General features: G+C 36.0%; 1 protein-coding gene across 1 annotated transcript in view; it reads right to left on the bottom strand.

Moving 5' to 3' along the window:
• ARHGAP29 (Rho GTPase activating protein 29) overlaps nucleotides 1-20,560 on the bottom strand; it is a 59,138-nt gene that overhangs the window by 36,034 nt on the left and 2,544 nt on the right. The window contains 1 exon segment of the mRNA XM_014463765.1: nucleotides 7,151-7,285. Coding sequence (XP_014319251.1) covers nucleotides 7,151-7,285 — 135 coding nt within the window.

The raw sequence follows: 20,560 nt of genomic DNA, 5'->3' as shown, positions 1-20,560 counted from the left end.
TGGGGGATTAAAAAAACAATTTTTAGTAGTGAAAAGGCAATTATTTGAAACATTTTCTTCCCTCATCTTCATCCCCACCCAAATGAGGTCACAGCCATCTAATGAAAATTCCTATTACTGTCCTTGCCTCCACTTCAAAACAGCCCTATATTTCTAATATCCTTTCTCTTTTTTGCTCCTCTTCAGTGTTCCAAAGAAAAGTCTTTGGCTCTTTTCCAATAATAAACTTTCCACTCTCTCTTGCATTCTCCAAAACCCTTTATCAACATCACTCTCCTCTCCTCTCTTGTGGCTTCACTTGACATGTTTTTGCAAATGCTACTGACATACACAAATCTTTCCTATGTGAAAAAAAATCATTTTATCATATTTCTTCTTAAAGCTATAACCCAATCTAACATAACATTTCTTTACTACCAAACCTCTATAAATAGGTCATGACTGCATTCATCAGGATTTGGCTTTTCATCCAGTTTAATGATTATCAAGGGTAAGAAAACTTTTTCTGTAGAGAGCTAGATAATAAATAGTTTAGACTTTTCAGACCATACAGTCTGTTGTAACTATAAACTCTGCCTAAAGGAGTCAAACTTAAACAAACAAGATACAATGATACACAAACAAATACGAGTGGCTGTGTTCCAATAAAACTACTAAATAAAACTATTCAATAAAACAGGCAGCAGGCCAGATTTAGCCCACTGGTGGTAGTTTGCTGTCTGGGTACAGAATGGGTTCTGAAGCCAGTCCACCTAGGTTAAATCCTAACTCTGTCTCTTACTTGGTTAAGTAACTTAACTGCTGTGCCTCAGTTTCCTCATTTATAAAACAAATAATATGTATTTCGAAAACTGTTGTGAAGATCGAATGAACTTAGAACAGAGCCTGTTACACAGAAAATGCTCAATAAATGTTAGTTAATATTTTCACTCAATACCACTGAGTAACACTGTTAACAATAACCTCCTAGTAGTAGTCAAACTTAGAGGCCTTTTTTTATTCTAAAATGTTATCCCATTCTGCAATGCTCAACAACTCTGCCACTTAATACGTATACAACCTTGGACAAACTTCTCTATGTTTTAGCTTCATTAGCTGCAAAACAGGAGCTGATGTAACAATAGTATTGACTTCAACCATTTCTGGCATACAGTAAGAACATCCTCAATAATGTAAGCTATTATTACTACACATTTTAAACACTTCCTTCCATCTTGAAGTATGCTGCTCTCTTAAAGCAATGTGGTATAGTAATTAGAAGAAGGCTTCAGAGTTTCAGACCTGAGTTCAAATTTGACCTCTACTACTTCCTATGTCACCTACATTACCCAACTTCAATTCTTGGTATGTACAATGGCATATTATTGAAAGGAACAAGAGAGAAAGTGTAAAGCACCTAGACAGAGTACAGTGCTTGGTAATTAGCAAACATAAGTATCCTCATGTTCTATATCTATCTATAGACAATTTGTACTTCATACAGTCGTTCCCATTCAGCTTGCATTTCTCACCCTGGCTTTCTTCTCTATACTAATACATTATCCCCACAGAACCTCGTTCACTCTCATACCTTTAAGGGAGTGAATTCTTAAACTACCTGTCTAGTTTTAACCTCTGAGCTCCAGACTCGCCTTTCTAATAGTCTGTTTTATATATTCCTTCCCCTACTTCCTAGTTTTTACCCACCAGCATTACAATCTCAACATGAACTAAACACTTTATCTTCCTTTCTATTCTGTCCCTCAAACCTACTCTTTTCCATACATTCCTTAGTTCATTAGCTTAGCATGCCTCTAAAATAAATTTCTTCTCCTTTCCATTCCCATTATTACCGATTTAGTTAAAAAGGTCACACTGTACCCCGCCTGGATTATGTAACAGCCTGATCACTGGTGTCTCTGTCTCTACTCTCACCCCACTATTAGTCCTTTTTCAAAATCTCATTAGCATTTTCATCCAAGTTCAAATACTTTTCTCCATTGGGTACCCTACTAAGTCTCAACAATAAGCACTAAGACACAATGAGTATATCTTTAAGAAATCACATAAATAGCTTTTATACTTAGACCTATTAGAATAGCAACTTTCAAACTTTTTTTTTACCAACACCTCAGTAAGGAAAACATTTTACATCATGCAAGTATATCATATTCACATAATAGTTACCTGTTATATAAAGTTTTTGAAACAGCCTTAAGTCTTATTCAATGAGTGTTGCATTCTGATTTTCCTGTTCTATTCTCTTTCATACTTTAAAAAAATGATGGTCACAGTCCACTGACTTGATGTCATAAAACAGGTCTGAAGTTTGAAAACTACTGAATTAAAAAATATAATGGAAGAAAAATTTCACCATTTACAGAGGGGGGGAAATGCTGAGGCAAAAAGAACTACAAAATTTACAAAATGAAAAATTTTAAGTTGTTTCTAAAACAAAAAAAAATTGAAATGAAATGCATACTATATTCTCAGGCAGAAATGCTAAGTACATAAATTCTCTTTAACTCAAATCACTCTCAACATACCAAGATATTTTTTGGAACTAGACAAGCCAATTAAAATATCTTCATAGAAAAATAAATCCTCAACAGAAAGAATAATGGAAAGAGGAGCAACCCTTATCAGATAATAAAACATACTATAAAGCTACAACAGAGACAGTGTATTATTGGCACATGACTAAACAAATCAATGGGACACAAAAAGGACCAGAAATAGATATAAATATGTGTGACAATTTAGTATATTTATGATAAAGATGACATAAAAAATCAGTGGGAAAGATATATTATTTGATAAATTAGCTAGACATGGAGATACTCTAGAACAGTGATTCTCAACTTTCCTAATGCCACGACCCTTTAATACAGTTCCTCATGTTGTGGTGACCCCCAACCATAAAATTATTTTTGTTGCTACTTCATAACTGTAATTTTGCTACTGTTATGAATCGTAATGTAAATATCTGATATGAAGGATGTATTTTCATTGTTATAAATTGAACATAATTAAAGGATAGTGATTAATCACAAAAACAATATGTAATTATATATCTGTTTTCCGATGGTCTTAGGCGACCCTTGTGAAAGGGTCGTTCGACCCCCAAAGGGATCACGGCCCACAGGTTGAGAACCACTGCTCTAGAACATATCAAAGACTTATTTAATAAATGACACCATAAAAACTTTAGAAGAAGAAACAGTGGAGAATGCTATTATAATTTCAGAGCAGAGAAGTCCTTCCTAATTCCTAAAGCCAAAAAAATCACACAAGAGATTGATAAATTTAAGTGTAAAAATTAAAAAAAAACCATGCAAATGAAAAGATAAAAAACAAACTAAAGAAAATCTTCAAGTTATATCAAAGATTAAGACTAATTCCACTTACACAGACTGTACAAATCAATATTAAAAAAAAGACCATCAATCAGGAAAAAAATGGGTAAAGGGTCAACTGACATAAAAGGATGTACAAATGATTCTGAAACATATAAAAAGATACCTGAATTCAAAATGCAAATCAAATCTACACCGATATACCAATTTTTACTGTAACTAGATATACAAAGATTGGGTAAAAAAGCTTTATAACCAACTCTGTTGGCAAAGGTACAGAAAATCAGCCTTGTCAGCACTGCTATCAGAAGGGGAAACCTCTATGGAGGGCACTTTGACAATGTCCAAAATATAAATGCACACACATTCTCTGATCCAGTAATTACCTATCTAAGAATTAACACTGAAGCATTGTATGTAACAGAAAAAAAATGAAAACAATCCAAACATCTATTAGTAATACATTGGTGAAATAAATTACAGTGCATCAATATAATGGATTATCATGTAGCTTTGAAAAAAATAAAACAAACAACAAAAGAGTAAAGAGACCCTTTATGTATAGATAACAGAATAATAAGCAAGGAGCAGAATGCTATTTGTGCAAAAAGGAAGATAAAAAAGAAAACCTATTGTATTTGCTTATATATGCATAATAAGATACACAAAAAAACAATAACAACTGTTGCTTATCTAGGGAAAAGAATGGGTGGCTAAGTAAGTATCTGAGGTAGAAAACTTCACCATTAAATACTCTTTTACACTATTTCCATTATCAACTGTGTAAATCAGGGTGAGAAACATCCGGCCTGAGGGCCGCATAAGGCCTGAAAAATCATTTGATGTGGCCTTGCATTAGGGCTGAATTAAATGTTTGACAAAATATAGCAGGTTAATTTTTAAGATGGTAATTTTGTATGGCCCAGGAATGATGTTATAAATATCCAAATGGCCCGGCCCTTGGCAGGAAAAAGTTCCCCACTCCTGGTATAAATAAATTGCCTATTAAAAATTAATTTTTCAAAACAGAAAGAAAACATGAAGCTTCTCTAATTTTAGATATGTTAGTAAAGCTTATTTTTCTTTTTCATTTGCCAAATTTTAAATATAGGCCAAGCACAGATCATGAAAAATTTATATTACAAATGAGATTTAATTTACATTACAAATGAGACCAAAATAATTGTAAATACTAATGAAAATACAAATACATAAGTACATAATCAATTACTGCATGCTGAAGATGTCTTTATCTACTTCAAAAATAAGCTGTATCTATCTCTCTTATCATATTCCAAATATTTCATCAGACTGAACTTCCTGCTTGGAAACAGGAGGAGACACAGGAAATACAAATCACTACTAGAATGAATGGGGAAAAGCTAAGGATTTTTCTTTTAAAGTTAATAAGAGGTAAATTTCACATTTAATATACAAAATAAGAGGAGTCAGATTTAATTTTTCACTTATTATACTTAGAAGTGGAGGGATTTCATGCATTCAAACCTGCAGTAACACAAACAAGATTATACCTCTCTTATTCTAAAGTGGTTCAGTATTTATATGTGATTTTTTTAACAGTTTGGTATATTTGCAAAATGCATTGGACAGTTAACATCTCCAACGCAAGGTAGGTCATAGTTGTTGTCTAAATGTAATCAGGGGTCATGGCAAGATATTTTCCACATTCCTGACACTTTCTGATACAACAGTTTTCCTTTATGTTCTTCTTTTTAAAATAGAAATAAAAATGTGCCTTACATATTTTTTAAAATATTAAAGTAGAAAGCTTATGAAAAACACTTAGACTGACACAAAACAGACATTCAAAAATGGTTTCTACCTTCCCCATGACTGTCCAGGGTTGGAAAACTAAACCATCATCAAAAGAAAGAATTAAATAGGCTCTGATTTGACCTCAAGAATAAGAGTGCGTGTGTGTGTGTGTGTGTGTGTGGGGGGGGGGGGGGGGGGGCGTTATTTAAAAACAAATACCAAATACAACACAAAAGTAAAATCCTAACAATAATCCCAAGGGTAAAGACAGTCATATGGGAAATAATATTCAAAAGACTGCTTTACCACCACCAAAAAAAAAAAAAAAAAAGATCTTCAAGGCAGCTGAGAGGCCACTTTCTTCAAGTCTGTTTCTGGAATGTGGACACCAACCATGCACAAGCACACTCCTTCCCCAGGACATCCTGACTGCACACAATAGCTACTGACAACAATTGAATGAACTGTGGTTGCTATTTCCAAGCATGGAAATTATACTATCTATAGACACAAATTTCCCTATCTAAGTTAAGTTAAGTAGCACTTATAAACAGTCTATTTAAAAACAAATGTGGTTATTAAGCAAATTTTTAAAAGCCACAACAGAAGTTATCTATTTACTTTTCCCCCCCAGTACTTGAAATACAGAAAAAAGACAACCACACAAACAGGACAGGTCTATGTCAAAAGTAGAGGAGGCAGTTCTTAAGTACGGTATATAGACTGTTTTATTGAAAAGATTTTTTTTGCTCTTCCTGCCTCATCCCTTGACACTTGCCATTTGCCCTCTCTAGATATTATGGTGTTCACCAAGTATATATCATATTCTTCAACATCCAGAGTTCTTGTACAAGAGCCTTCTATCAGTCTCCAACACCACCCTCTCGCCCAGTTAATGCCTACTTGGCCTTTGAGAGGCAGGACAGGTAATTCTGCTCCACAATAAAGCCTAGGCTTTCCTTTCCTTATTCAATCCACAGGGAGTCGCTTTTTATAGTTACTTTACTTGGATTCACATTACCTATCAGTGACACTTAACACTGAAGATCACTTCTTAGGACCTTGCACTTTTAAATTTCATGACACCTTTCTCCAGATCATCTCCTTACTTTTTAGGTGTTCCTCTGGTTCCTCTATCCTCTGGGATCTCATACTCAGTCCAATATTTATTCTACACACACTGAGCTAGTATAATCCTCTTCCATCACCACTTAAATATCAACAACAACTCTCAAGTCCATATCTTCAAATCCAAATTCCAACTTAACCCCTAATATTCAACCTGTGGCATATTTCATCAAATCAACACCCATCCCCTCTTCTGTAACATCCATAATTGTACTTTGCCACATTCCAGCTTTTGCCGTAGATCCTGTTAATCCTCATCTAGCCCATTATTTCTAACAATCTCCTAAATTAACTCTGTGCCTCCAGTCTCATTTCTTCTCCAATACTCCCTTCACCCTCAATCCTTCTTATGTACTTTAGCCCAGATTAACAAATTCTACTACTATGGGGCAGCAAGTCATTTAATCAGAGGATAATGTCCCAATTCTTGATTCTTTTAGCACATGCTTTTCTCATACACACACACACACACACACACACACACACACACACCTTACACTTTACATAATGTCCAAATTAAGTCTTCTTTTTCTCCATTTGGTTCCCTAGTTTAAGTTTAGTCACTATAACTTTTCTAGCACCAATTGTCCTCACACAAGGATGTTTGGTATACTAATAGCCTACTTCAAAAGAATATGGACACTTTAAAAACTCAAACATTTTAAACATCATTTGTGTAGTTTATGTTAGTATTTTTAAAGTGTTTTCTGCCAAAAAAGTTTTTGTTTTAAGAGAAAGAGTTTTAGGTATGACAGTGGGAATATTAAATATAGAACTACACAACATAATCCCTATTAATACACATCATACAATTGTCACGAGAGGAGATGGCTCTGTAGTGATTATGAATGAAAATGTATCCCTTGGATTTTTTTTGCCCTCACCAACCCACTTTTAATAATCTTTCTTACCTTTAACTTTTGCAGTAAGCATTTCTGCAGCATTCTGAAGATCAACAGAATTGAGGTTCTGATGTTTATTCATTACAGACTTTAAAACACGGAGAAGTTCATCCAGACGTATATGAATGACTTCTTTAAAACAGTCTTTAAAAAAAAAGAAAAAAATTAAATTTTATTCCAAAACCAAGTTTCAGGAATCTAAAGTATGAAAAATCATTCTGAAGCATATTTCAAGTAGAAGCATTGGTTCCACAATTTTTGCCTACAAATACTTTCCTTCTTTTCTTATCATTGCAATTATATATAATTTATACATATAGCCTTCAAAAAATTTTAATCATTTTTTTCATTAAGGATTTCAAGGCTCTCACAGTTATGGTCAATTTTCAGTTTTCTCTGCCTAAAATATGCTCTCCAGATTTCCCTTAAGGAAACTTTATACGGTACCATTTTTCCTGTCTTTGTGTTTTTATTCTAATATAATTTTTAATATATATGGTATGAGAGTTTGTGAGATATTAACCAATATTTAAGAACATATAATTTATCATTCAAACCAGAATATTCTAGCCAGTGAAAACGAGGGTGCTAATCATAGTCATGACAGCACTTATAGGCATATTCCTAGGTCACCATTCCAGGCAAACCAAAAAGTAAAACCACCCTGTAACACTTAAAACCCCTGAAATAATCCTCAAAAGTTTCAAATAGACAACCACCTTAAATACAATACACTGAGGTAATTTTCCTTTCTGCAACCTTACAGAGCTCTAGTCCTATCTAATAATAGACAAACATGGTAATTGACCATACCTTCGCTACACTTCCCATTGGCTAATCAGCATGATATGCAAATTAACTGCCAACAAAGATGGCGGCTAATTTGCATACTGCAGGCAGGGCGGGACAGCACGAACTGCCAGCGCGTCACCATCCAGGGCAGGCCGGCCGCTTGGGACCCCATCAGTGGGTCCCGGGCGGCAAGGCACACCCGCCCCAGAAGCCCCAGCAGCCAGCCTGCCTTGCCGCCCCGGGACCCCATCGGCGGGTCCCGGGGTGTCAAGGCAGGCCCACCCCAGGAGGCCCAGAAGCTGCCTGATATGGTAGTAACTCTATCAGTAAGCACTCTGAAAGTCAGTGGCATAAATTCACCAATTAAAAGACAGTTATGAGGGTGAATCAAAAACAAAACCCACTTTAAATATAAAGACACATATAGATTAAAAGTAAATGAATTAAGCTGCAGCCTGTTTTGCTCAGTAGATAGAACATTAGCCCGTGGACTGAAGGGTCCCAGGTTCGATTCCAGTCAAGGGCATGTACCTCAGTTGCTGGCTTGATCCCCAGTCCCTATCAAAGCATGTGCAGGAGGCAACCAATCAATGTGTCTCTCCCTTTCCCTTCACTCTCTCTAAAATTCAATGGAAAATTATCCTTGGGTGAAGATTAACAAAAACAAAGTAAATGGATTAAGTAACATTAAAGAGATTATAAGAAAAAGATATTCTAAATTGTGTTAGTTGTATAATGGTTATGTTTAAATTATTAACACCTAAGAAATTGGGTGAAGGGTACATATAATATGCTGTAGTATTTTATAGTTTTTTTTACATGTATGAGATTATTTCAAATTAAAATATTAAAAAATTAAAAATTAATAAAATATTAATTGAAATGTGTATGCATTACATGAAAAATCTCCTAATTGCTTCTAGCATAATTTATTAAATTGTGCTAAAATTTACAAGGGCTCAATTAAAAAATATCTTAATTCTAAATGATATAATAGAAAATATATAATAGTGCAGTTATAAGCACTTATCTGAAAATAAAAATTTAAAGAAGTGAATTTAAAGAAGGGATTAGCCAAAGAAAATATATGCACAACCCATGGACACAGACAACAGTATGGTGATGGCCAGAGAGAAGTGGGGGCCAAGAGCTGGGTAGAGGGAGCAAAAGGGGGGAAATAGGAACATCCTATATAATAATAATAAAAGGCTAATATGCACATTGTCTGAACAGCAGAATGACCAGTTGCTATGATGCGCACTGGCCACCAGGGGGCAAACGCTCAATGCAGGAGCTGTCCCCTGGTGGTCAGTGCACTTCCATATGGGGAGTGCCACTCAGCCAGAAGCTGGCTCATGGCTGTCCAGCGCAGTGGTGGTGGCAGGAACCTCTCCCACCTCCGTGGCAGCTCTAAGAATGTAAAACTAACGGTTTAGACCCGATCCCTTGGGGGCCTAAGCCGTTAGTCGGACATCCCCCGAGGACTCCCTGGCTTCCAGAAGGATGTTTGACTGCAAACTTAGGCCTGATTCCCCGGGGAGTGGGCCTAAGTCAACAGGTGGACATCCCCCAAGGGGTCCTGTACTGTGAATAGGCGCAGACCAGGCTGAGGGACCCCCCCTAAGTGCACAAATTTTTGTGCACCAGGCCTCTAGTGTTTTATAATAGCACTTATTAAGTGCTTCCTAAAATCTCTATTATACAGATGAGAAAATTGAGGCACACCTAAGTTCACCATGTTACTAGACTGTGAAAACAGAATTTAAATCATATAGTATAATGGTTGAAGCCACACATTTTTTTTAAAGGTCATCTTTTAATTGATTTTTTAAGGAGAGAGGGAGAAACATCTATTGGAGCTTCCTGCAGGGGATGGAGCCCACAACCCTGGCATGTACCCTGACCAGAAGTCAAACCAGCAATCTTTGGTACATGGGATAATACCCAACCAAATGAGCCACACTGTTAATGTTGTACTGCTTCCCTATTGAAATAGCTTAAAAAACAAACAAAAAAATGTTTTTTAATAGTGTCATATTATAATTATACTATTAAATTTTTCCTAAAATGTTAAAAGATAATCACTCGAAAGAAAAACTGTATATAGGATAAAAAACAAGATATTCTAACAGCATCCATCAAATATTCAATTCATTAACAGCATTATCAAGAGAAAGAAATATGGCCTGGCTGGTGTGTCTCAATGGTTAAAGTGCCAGCCTGAGCACCGAAGGGTCTCGGGTTCGATTCCCGGACAAGGGCACATACCTGAGTTGTAGGTTCGATCCCCCACCCTGGTCGGGGTGTGTGCAGGAGGTAACCAATTGATGTGCCTCTTTTACATCTCTCTCTCTCCCCCCGCCCCATCCCCTCACTCTCTCTCTCTCCCTCCTCCTTTCCTCTGCCTTCCTCCCACTCTTTCTAAAAATCAATGGAAAAAATATCCTTGGACGAGGATTAACAAAAAAGGAAAGAGAGAGAGAAATATGTAGGATAAGTAGAGCAGACAAGGCTGGGAGCTGTGTATATCAAGGTGAAGAATATTCTAAGAGAAGGCACAGAAAAATAGTTCAGGTAATAATGGAAGCAGAGAGAACAATGTCTTCAAGAGAAAATCTGACTAATTCAACCAACACATTTTTGATAGAAAAAAAAAATACAGGGAATCAGGTACTGGCCTAAGTACTCTTGGAAATGAATAAAGTCTCTGAGACTAAAGGCATAGAAAATGCACATAAATACTATACTATGGCTGATAAAGTGTTTTCAATGAAGGTTCAGGTTAACAATTATGATACTGCTATACATGTATACTGGAAGTCAACAATTGAGTAAATGGATGGTGGATGGTGGAAGCCAGGTATCTCACTGTTGGAGTGGAAATTTACAATTAAGCAGGGGGAGGAAGCTATAATGATATGTGTGGTGATGGATTAGAGTTGGATATTTGAGTACGAATTTGTGTTTAGCTTAACACAGATATAGGTGGCTATATAGAGAAATATTTTGAAATATGTATTAGTATGTAGGTTAGTATACACACATTCCTTTGCTGTCACCTGAGAGGACCTAAAAGAAGTGATACTACAGAAATAACGAATACACCTAGCACCCTGAGCTTAGTTTCTAATACCATTCTCCAATAATAGGAACCAGAGCTCCTCTGAGATATTGGCTGATTTTCAGTCTGGGGCAGCAAATACATAAGATAAGTTAGGAACATCTTGTAATACTAGAAAGTAAGAGCTTGAAAGAAACAGATCCTCATATTGAAGAGGTATGCACAGGAGCCAACTGAAAGACCTACCTACCAATGGCTAACGGTGGAATAATTTGAGCAACTAATGAATAAAGTAGTACTAGATTATAATACCAGAGTATAAAGTAAAGTTCCATGAGTCCATACTGATACAAATAAATGACTGAATAAATGAAAGAAAAGAAACAGTCTCTCGTACAAAAGAATTCCCAATAATTAATGTAGATGTTTTGTCCTCAAAAAGGTGAAGCATATGCATAGTGACTTCCTTTAAAGAGTAGAGTATGGAAAAAAGTAGAGTACTACTTAAGACGAGTGATCATGGTCAACATCAACAGTGATAAACCATGTTCATAGTAAGTACTCTTTTTTTTTTCTTTTCTTTAGTAAAAGGCGAAAGATTTATGCGATCTGAAGAGAAACCAGAGTATAATAGTAAGTATTCTTGATATGTGATAAAAATGGCACTTTACATGTTATCTTCCTTCCTCCCAATATCTCTCATAACCCCAGACTAATCATGAGAAAACATCAGACAAATTCTAATCAAGGTGCATCCTACAAAATACCTAGTCCACATTCCTTAAACAGTCAAGGTCATCAAAATGAAGAAATCTGAGAAACCCTCATGACTAAGGAGGGCCCAAGGAGACATGACAACTATAATATGATAGGATACTGGAAGAGTCAATAGGGAAAATTTATGGAAATCTGAATAAACTAAGGACTTTCACTAATAATGTAGCATTATATCAAATATTGGTTCATTAACAGATGTGCCATACTAATGTAAGATGTTAATAAATAGGAGACACTGGGTATAAGAACATATGGAAACTCTACTATCTTCTCAATTTTTCTGTGCATCTAAAACTACTCTAAAAATAAAGTCTATTAAAAATGAAATGTAGCCAAAACCAGTTTGGCTCAGTGGATAGAGCATCGGCCTGCGGACTGAAGGGTCCCGGGTTCGATTCCGGTCAAGGGCATGTGCCTGGGTTGCGGGCACATCCCCGGGGTGGGAGATGTGCAGGAGGCGGCTGATCGATGTTTCTCTCTCATCGGTGTTTCTAACTCTCTATCTCTCTCCCTTCCTCTCTGTAAAAAATCAATACAATATATTTAAAAAATAAAAAATAAAAATAAAAAAAAGAAATGTAAACGGGCAAAGGATTTTAGAAATTTTATGTACTATTAAAATTTTTCCATAAATATATATTATAACTAAAAATTCATTTACATATTTTTTAATTCCTAGGGAAATGAGTATATGAAGCTAGCTGTATAATTAAGTTATTAACTATCTTCATTAAATAAATTATCAATATCTATTTTCTCTGTTTTATTATTGTAGGTGTTATTTCAGTTGGTTTACTTAGTTGAGGCAATATAGCTTAGTGGCTGGTTAAAAGCAGGTTCGAGGGAAGCAACCAATCAATGTTTCTTTCTCATATCAATGTTTATCTCTCTCAAAAAAACCCCAAAACAAAACAGCAACAAAAATAAACATAACCTTGGATGAGGGTTAAAAAAGAAAAAAAAGCATAGCCTCTAAAACCATATAGCCTGAATCAGAATTCCAACTCTGTGACTGAGAGACCTTGATCTAATTACTTAGCCTCCTCTGTGCCTCAGTTTTCTCACCCATAAAAAGAAGATAATGGTAGCTACTTCATAGGGTTGGTTGAATTAAATCAGTTAAAACACATAAGTGGGTGGAACATAATAAGCCTCCATAAATGCTTACCGTTATTCTTATTACTAGTTTATGCAGCAGTAGAAACAGGTTAGTAACACAGGTTAGGTCTGAAATTAAACCTAGTAGCTTTGAAATAAAAGAAGTTTGTGGAAAACAGTAACATTTGACTAGTTGTAAGAAATAACAATTACGTTCTTTTCCCTATTTTGTGCTGCAAAATCTATTCTTTGTTTGGCCTATAACTAAATGAAACTCTAATTTATGGCAATAATTCTGCCTACTTATCAAAACCAATATTTAGTGATTATCTAGTGTTATAAAGTTGTATTGGATTCCTTAGGAAACCTGTTAGCTTAAAAAAGAAAGATGGTCATTTCTATCCCCTACTCAGATGTTTCATAATAAAAGCTACAACTACCAATATACTTAGAAGATACTGTAAAAATACGTTGCCTTATTTTGGGGTCTCAGGACAAAAGAGCTTGATATTTGAGTGTTAACAACAACCATCAATATTCAAAATTAGTGTTGGATATTAAACAAGAACTACAAAATACTAATGTGTAAATGCTTAAATAAACCAAGGTAATAAATTCCGGTCTTCTCAGAGTCAAGGAAATTAAATGTTAAAATGAATATATTTCAAAAGTATTAAATGTTTTTCAATGTTCTTAGTTTTAATTTCTAACACAGTAAACAGTAATAGATACAAGCCACATCAACAAAAACTCTTTGGGATCGTCAATAATTTTTAACACTGAAATTCTATGCTATGATTCTTCTCGAAAGGCACTGCAAATATCCCAATAACTATCAGTGGAATATCCCAATAACTACAAGGAAGCCCTTATAAACACATATTGAAGTTGTTTCAAATTAAAATACTAAAAAACAGTAACTGAGTTATTTTCAGAAGTATCTCATATTACCTAATAAATAATTCCAATTTCCTATGATTGAATACACTTCTGAAGCCTAATAATCAACAAAAATGAACATGACAACCAGAGAAAATGTTAATTACAAGATTCATAAACTTTCCTATATATTTTTTTTATATATATTTTATTGATTTTTCACAGAGAGGAAGGGAGAGAGAGAGAGTTAGAAACATCGATGAGAGAGAAACATCGATCAGCTGCCTCCTGCACATCCCCCACCGGGGATGTGTCCGCAACCCAGGTACATGCCCTTGACCGGAATCGAACCTGGGACCTTTCAGTTCGCAGGCCGACGCTCTATCCACTGAGCCAAACCGGTCCTGGCTTCCTATATTTTTTAGTAGAAGCATCAACTACTAGCACATCACTATATCCTGATAATACTTCAGCTGAGACGTTTTTATTTTTTAGCAAAAGTTCTTTTCCCTTATAAAAGAATAAAGCTACCTCAAATTCTTTCTATGAGGCAAAAGGCCTCTTAAGCTGAAAGTTAACTTTTACAAAAAGTTTTAAGGAGTTTAAGTAGCTCCTTCAGCAACACTAAATATTCCCGCACCCTCACCAAGCCCAGACAATGGTAGCAATGAGCAAAGCCCAAGGCAGTAACTATTCTTTCCCAGTACAGAAGAAAAGTTAAGTGGCTAATTGGTATGGTAGAAAACAATAGATTTAGATCAAGAAATATGGGTTCCAATGCTTGATCTGCCACACTTCCTTGAAATAACCTTACACAAAACTCTTCGCTTCTCTGATCTCAGATTAATCATCAGTAAAATGGAATTAGTAAGAATGTCTGCCCTAGTTGCCGTAAAAAAAAAAAAGCTGTGAATATCAAATAAATTAGCAGAAACAAAACTGCTTTATAGTCTTAATATAAACATCTATTATTTCTATTAAATCTGTAAGCCATTCAAACTAAATACCTTTGAAAACAGATTTTTTCCCACATAGAATTACATTCAATTACAAACTTATATACCAAGGTCCCACAATAATTTGGCTAATAAAAATGAGACATTAAAGTTAAGTATTAATTTCATTTTGTATATAAAATCTAAATTAGTAAATTACTCAGAAATAAAATCATAATTAAAGATATACTTTATAAAAATATTTCTATGCCAATAAAATTATAGTATTTAATTTAGTCCTATAACTAAATACAAATTAATTTTTAAATTTCATAGTGGCCACATTGTCAATGTAATGAAATTTAATTTATACTACACAAAGGTATTATATATGCAAATATAATAATGTTCAACCAAAATCTTAACACTAGTTATCCAGAATAGTAAAACTCCAGTATCCCAATGTTTGTTTGTTAACCTACCATCCCAGTAATATGGTAATCTGAATTTTAATTTGTCTCACTCATTTATGCCATTTATTTTCCGCTTCATTCAGCTTATCAAGTGAAAACAGATTAGCCAGCTCCACTTTTTTGGTTCTCATGTATTAACACAATACCACAGTGTTTATATTGCAAACACTTCATGGAAATACTTAAGTAAATATCCATGGTGTTTTCCTTGGTTTAAAAAAAAACCTGACAATTTTTAAAATCAGTCTTGTTAATTCAGCTTAACCTCTCTGGGAAAGCAATGAAAACAACAAGGAGGAAAAAATGTTTCAGAACTTATCACTAGGAAACTCCCTTTTTTGCTGTAATGACTTCTGAATTTACAGGATAAAAGTGAAGCATGAACAGCACCTACTTTATCCAGCCTCTTGGGGATTGTAAAAATAACAGCTGACATTTTAAAACACTTATTCTAAGAGCTTTATTTTTGTGAAATCACTTAATCTTCACAACAACCCAATGAGAAAGGTACTATTAACTCCTTTGAACACATGTAGAAACTGAGGCACAGAGAAGATAAGTAACTTGCCCAGTGGCAGAATGAGGAGTCCACCTTAAGCATTCTAGCTCTAGAATTTGTGCTCTTAATCACTATAATATCTATCAACATGGTTAAAGAAGTTATAGTTAATGATAATACTCTACAATCTGTAACTTAATAGGCTTTAACTTCTAATCAAATATGCCAGTTACTATTTTAAGCGGTGTTAAGTAAACCATTCTAGGCAAGTACAGAAGAAGACAGTAATTTCCTAAGAGCTAGCACATGTGTAATGAATGAGTTACCTGTATTTCATACTTCATTCCTCAAAGATTCAATCCATATTTTCTAGGCACTAAAATATAACCTATTACCATTCACATTAACCAATCCTAAATTATACCCATTAGAAATCACTTCTTGAGAGGTTTACTTCTAAAAGAACACAACAGAAGGGCATGTCTAAGACTTGCAACTTAATGTATCTAATATTTCACAAAATTTCTAGTATACTATAAGGGCCAAAAATTAAGTATCATCATCAATAGCCAAATTAACACTCATTGAAAGTTGTCTGAAATAAATTTACACATCCTCCTATATATTCACCATGGGGAAAATGGGTTAACCCATAAGACAGTATTTCAATTAAGATTTGGGAAATTTATGCAGAACTTCCCTCTTTCAACAAAACGTATTATTTAATGGCATTAAATTTGTTGTTTAATCTTTTTGTTCAATAAAATTTGCTCAAGGAAGTTAACATCTCTCTCTTCTAACTAAACAGTAGTTCTGTCAAATTTAGGATCTAGAATTCATTAGAAGCTATCATTTATGAAATCAGTTATGTTTTTACAAAATAAAAGTGATACACTCTTAAATTAGAAAGCACTTTTTAAAAGTTAGAGAATTACTTTATCTGAAACTGATGATAGCTTTATCTCCCTTTCTAGACTACTTAAAAACAAAACTGAAAAACAAGATACCATTTTCACAATACTAAACTTTTATTAAAATACATTTTACAAATAGTGTCATATAATCAATATACTATAAGAAATATTAAACTGCTGACCTTCAAATATCTATATATATAAAAGCCTAAGTGACCTTTAGGATCGAACCACCAGAACGACTGGAACAACCAGTCGACCAGTTGCTATGATGAGCACTGACCACCAGGGAGCAGATGCTCAATGTAGAAGCTGACCCCGGTGGTCAGTGCGCACCCAAGCCAACTCCCGTGGCCAGCGGCAGCATCAGTTCCTTCTGTGCCTGGCCAGGTGACCGTCGCCTCCTCTCCTGATCCCACCGGGGCCTTTGGCCCTGGGCTGGGACGAGGAACTGGGGGTGGGTGGTGGCAGATGCAGCCCCTTTCCCATGGGGGGGGGTGTGAGGGCCGGCTCCCTCCTTGGGGCCGGCAGCCAGCCTCCCACGCCCTGTCCCTCCCCCTGGCCGGCAGGCCCTGATCAGCCTGCCGCCCGCCCACCGCGATTGTGGCAGGGTGGTGAGGGAAGGAGGAGGGGGAGAGGCGGGGAACCACATGGGGCGCCAGTGTCTGTTCCTTCTGTGCCCGGCCCGACGACTGGCGCCTCCTCTCCCAACCCTGCCAGGGCCTTCGGGCCCCGGACTAGCATGGGGAACCAGGGGTGAGTGACGGCAGATGCGGTCCCTTTCACAGGGGGGCTGACATATGGCTCCCTCCTTGGGGCCAGTAGCCAACCTCCCGCACCCCGTCTCTCCCCTCGGCAGGCAGGCCCCACTTAGCCCGCAGTCCCTCCCCCTGTCCAGCAGGCCCTGATCGGCCTCTGGCCCTGATCGGCCCTGATCAGTGGCCAGGCCTAGGGTCCCCACCCATGCACGAATTCGTGCACTGGGCCTCTAGTATTTTATAATGACAATGGAGACTTCCAAGCACTAAGTACCAGAAAAATTATGTAATCTGAACTATTCTTTCTAGCCCAATTAAAAAGCCTTGCACTTTTCAAATTCCCAAATTTTGTGTTCCACCTGGGAATGGAGAGATGTGTCACAAAGACAGTTTAAGATTACTGTATAAATTAGAAGATTTATGAATCTGTTCTTTGGAATTCGTAACACATTATTCCTCAGGGGAGACACCATAAACCTGAATTGGTGCTTACACTGTGCATGTGTGTATTTATGTGTGTGTGTGTGTGTGTGTATGTGTGTGTATTTTAAGCCTCACTCCTTTTCCATAGATTTTGAGAGAGAGAGAGTGGAGGAGACAGGGAGAGAGGGAAAGACAGAGAGAAATAGCGATGTGAGAGAAACACATCGACTGGTTGCCTCCTGCACATGCCCTGACCAGAGCCCAGGCCAGGAGGAACATGCAACCAAGTTATGTGCCTTTGACCAGAATTGAACCCAGGACCCTTCAGTCCACAGGCTGACGCTCTATACACTGAGCCAAACCGGCTAGGGCACACAGCACATATATTAATCTGTGATGTTATATTTAAACACAGAGGATATATGTTTAATTCAGTGCCTTCAGCATTTTAACATAAGATGCAAAATTTTCCCCTGTAATTATTCATAATGCACCTTAATAACACAGGATAGAGATCTAAACTTCAAATTCCACATCTGCTACTTGTGTAAGACTACAGGGAAACCTCCTCCTGGAAATAAGTAGTGGACAGAAAGAATTAACAACTCTATCACTTACCCTATCAAAGAAAGTGTTTTCACAGTCCTCTGAACTCCCACATTAAGCTATTTTTATTTGTAAATAAAAACAGTAGAGGCAAACTGCAAACATATTTTAACCCTGCTAAGGGACACGGGGTTCTTTGGTAAAAACCTATTTTCTTAATCACTTCTTCAACAACTACTGCAATATGAGCTTTACATTTACACTTGGAAAATTTTCATAAATATCACACTTAAAATAATTATCATAAAATTCACATTTTAAAAATCCTATAGAATAGTAGGATGTGGATGCCCTCTAAAATGCATTATGTACTTTGAAAACAAATACTTAGCTGTCTTCTTCAGCCATAAACTGTCAATATTCAAAACAATGTAGAATCTCCAACTCCAATCAAATTTTGAATCACAGAATTATAAAACTGTTAGCATCTGTTATAAGCACTTCATTCTTTAAAAATCATTAAATGACTTAAGCCATATTCCAAAACTAGTCAGTAAAAAACCTAGGCCTAGAACCTAAATCATGTGTTTTCTTTCCAGAACTCTTTCTGTCATCTCTTACTACTTATTCAACCAAGTTGTATAACCTGGCTGGAAATTGATCTGCTTGTTCAAATCAAAGAAGGGCATGAAAACTAGACCCTCTAAAGCAGTGGTTCTCAATCTTCTGGCCCTTTAAATACAGTTCCTCATATTGTTACCCAACCATAAAATTATTTTTGTTGCTACTTCATAACTGTAATGTTGCTACTGTTAAGAATCGTAATGTAAATATCTGATATGCAGGATGGTCTTAGGCGACTCCTGTGAAAGGGTCATTCGCCCGCCAGAGGGGTCGCGACCCACAGGTTGAGAACCGCTGCTCTAAAGGCAACTTAAGGAAGAAGAATCCAAACAGACCCTAAGAGTGCCTATTTCTATGTAAATTTTTCTCAAATTTGCTCCCATAACAATTTTCTAGGTTTCCTTTTAATGCTATAGAAATCAAAAATATTTATAGAACAAGAATTCATCTCAATTTCTCAAGACTGATGAAGACCAAATGTCTGTACCAGCACTGTTCAATAAAAATTTCTGCAATGACGGACATTTTTATAACTTCACTGTCCAAAATGCTGAGGCTAAAAAGCACGTGAAATGTGGCCACGGCAACTGAGAAGCTAAATTCTTTATTTTAATTAAATTTACTTAATTAAAGTTAAGTAGTCACATGTCTAAAGGCTACCATATTGAATAGTGCAGACCTAGATAATCCCCAGTGAAAACAGAATTGGCTAATGAAATATGAAAACTGAACAGTGTTTCTACAGAGTGCCTGCCATGAGAAGCAGGTTAGACAGAATGGAAAGAAACATCATTCTGCATTGGTGACCTCTGGATTCCAAATGAAACCACTATTTACCATCATTAAGGGGTTGATGAAATCACCTATATATACAACTCATCTGTGAAATGAGGCTAAAAGTACCTGTCTTTGAGGGGACTGTGTGACTCAATACTGTTTGTATATAAAAGTACTCTGTAAAAGGTAAAGTCTAGCCTCAACAATATGATTGAACACCTGAAGCAATAGTCAAGTGGTTTGCACATCACTGCCTCATGACAAGTAAAGTATATAAAGAATATGGCATTCAAATCACACCAAAAGTTGGTTTAACTATATACCTACATTCTATGTTCTTAAAAGCTAAATTTTTAGCTGTTCAACAGCCATCTGATATGAATTAAAAGGTCATAAACAATGACAAAAATTTGCCATCCTTCCTCTTACGGAGGCAAAGACAAAATATTGGCAAGGCCACTGATAACGCTCCCTCACTGCAAAAGAAAAACAGTGAAATAGCTCTTTGCTGTCTGGCCATAATTTACAGCTATGATGGTACTAAAGAATAGCAGAAGCCTAGGGATATTTTTCAATACCCAGAATACAAAAGAATGGACTATGTCTAGTCTATGTATAGAGACATATGTAATAATATCACCCTAAAGAGTTATAGAATTTAAATGTTTTACTTGCTTTCCTGAAGATTATATTTCTTGTAATAATTTTATTACATGTAGAATAGTCTGATACTCTAACAGGCTGAAAACCATGACCAATATTAAAAGCAAGCATATATGTAGTTCTTCTTATCATTTATAATGAGGTAATTTATGTTATACACTAGAGGCCTGGTGCACGAAATTCATGCGGGGGGGGGGGGG

Source organism: Myotis lucifugus, unplaced genomic scaffold (assembly GCF_000147115.1).
Source record: "Myotis lucifugus unplaced genomic scaffold, Myoluc2.0 scaffold_220, whole genome shotgun sequence".
In the NCBI taxonomy this organism is placed as follows: Eukaryota; Metazoa; Chordata; class Mammalia; order Chiroptera; family Vespertilionidae; genus Myotis; species Myotis lucifugus.
This window is presented reverse-complemented; position numbering and strand designations above follow the sequence as displayed.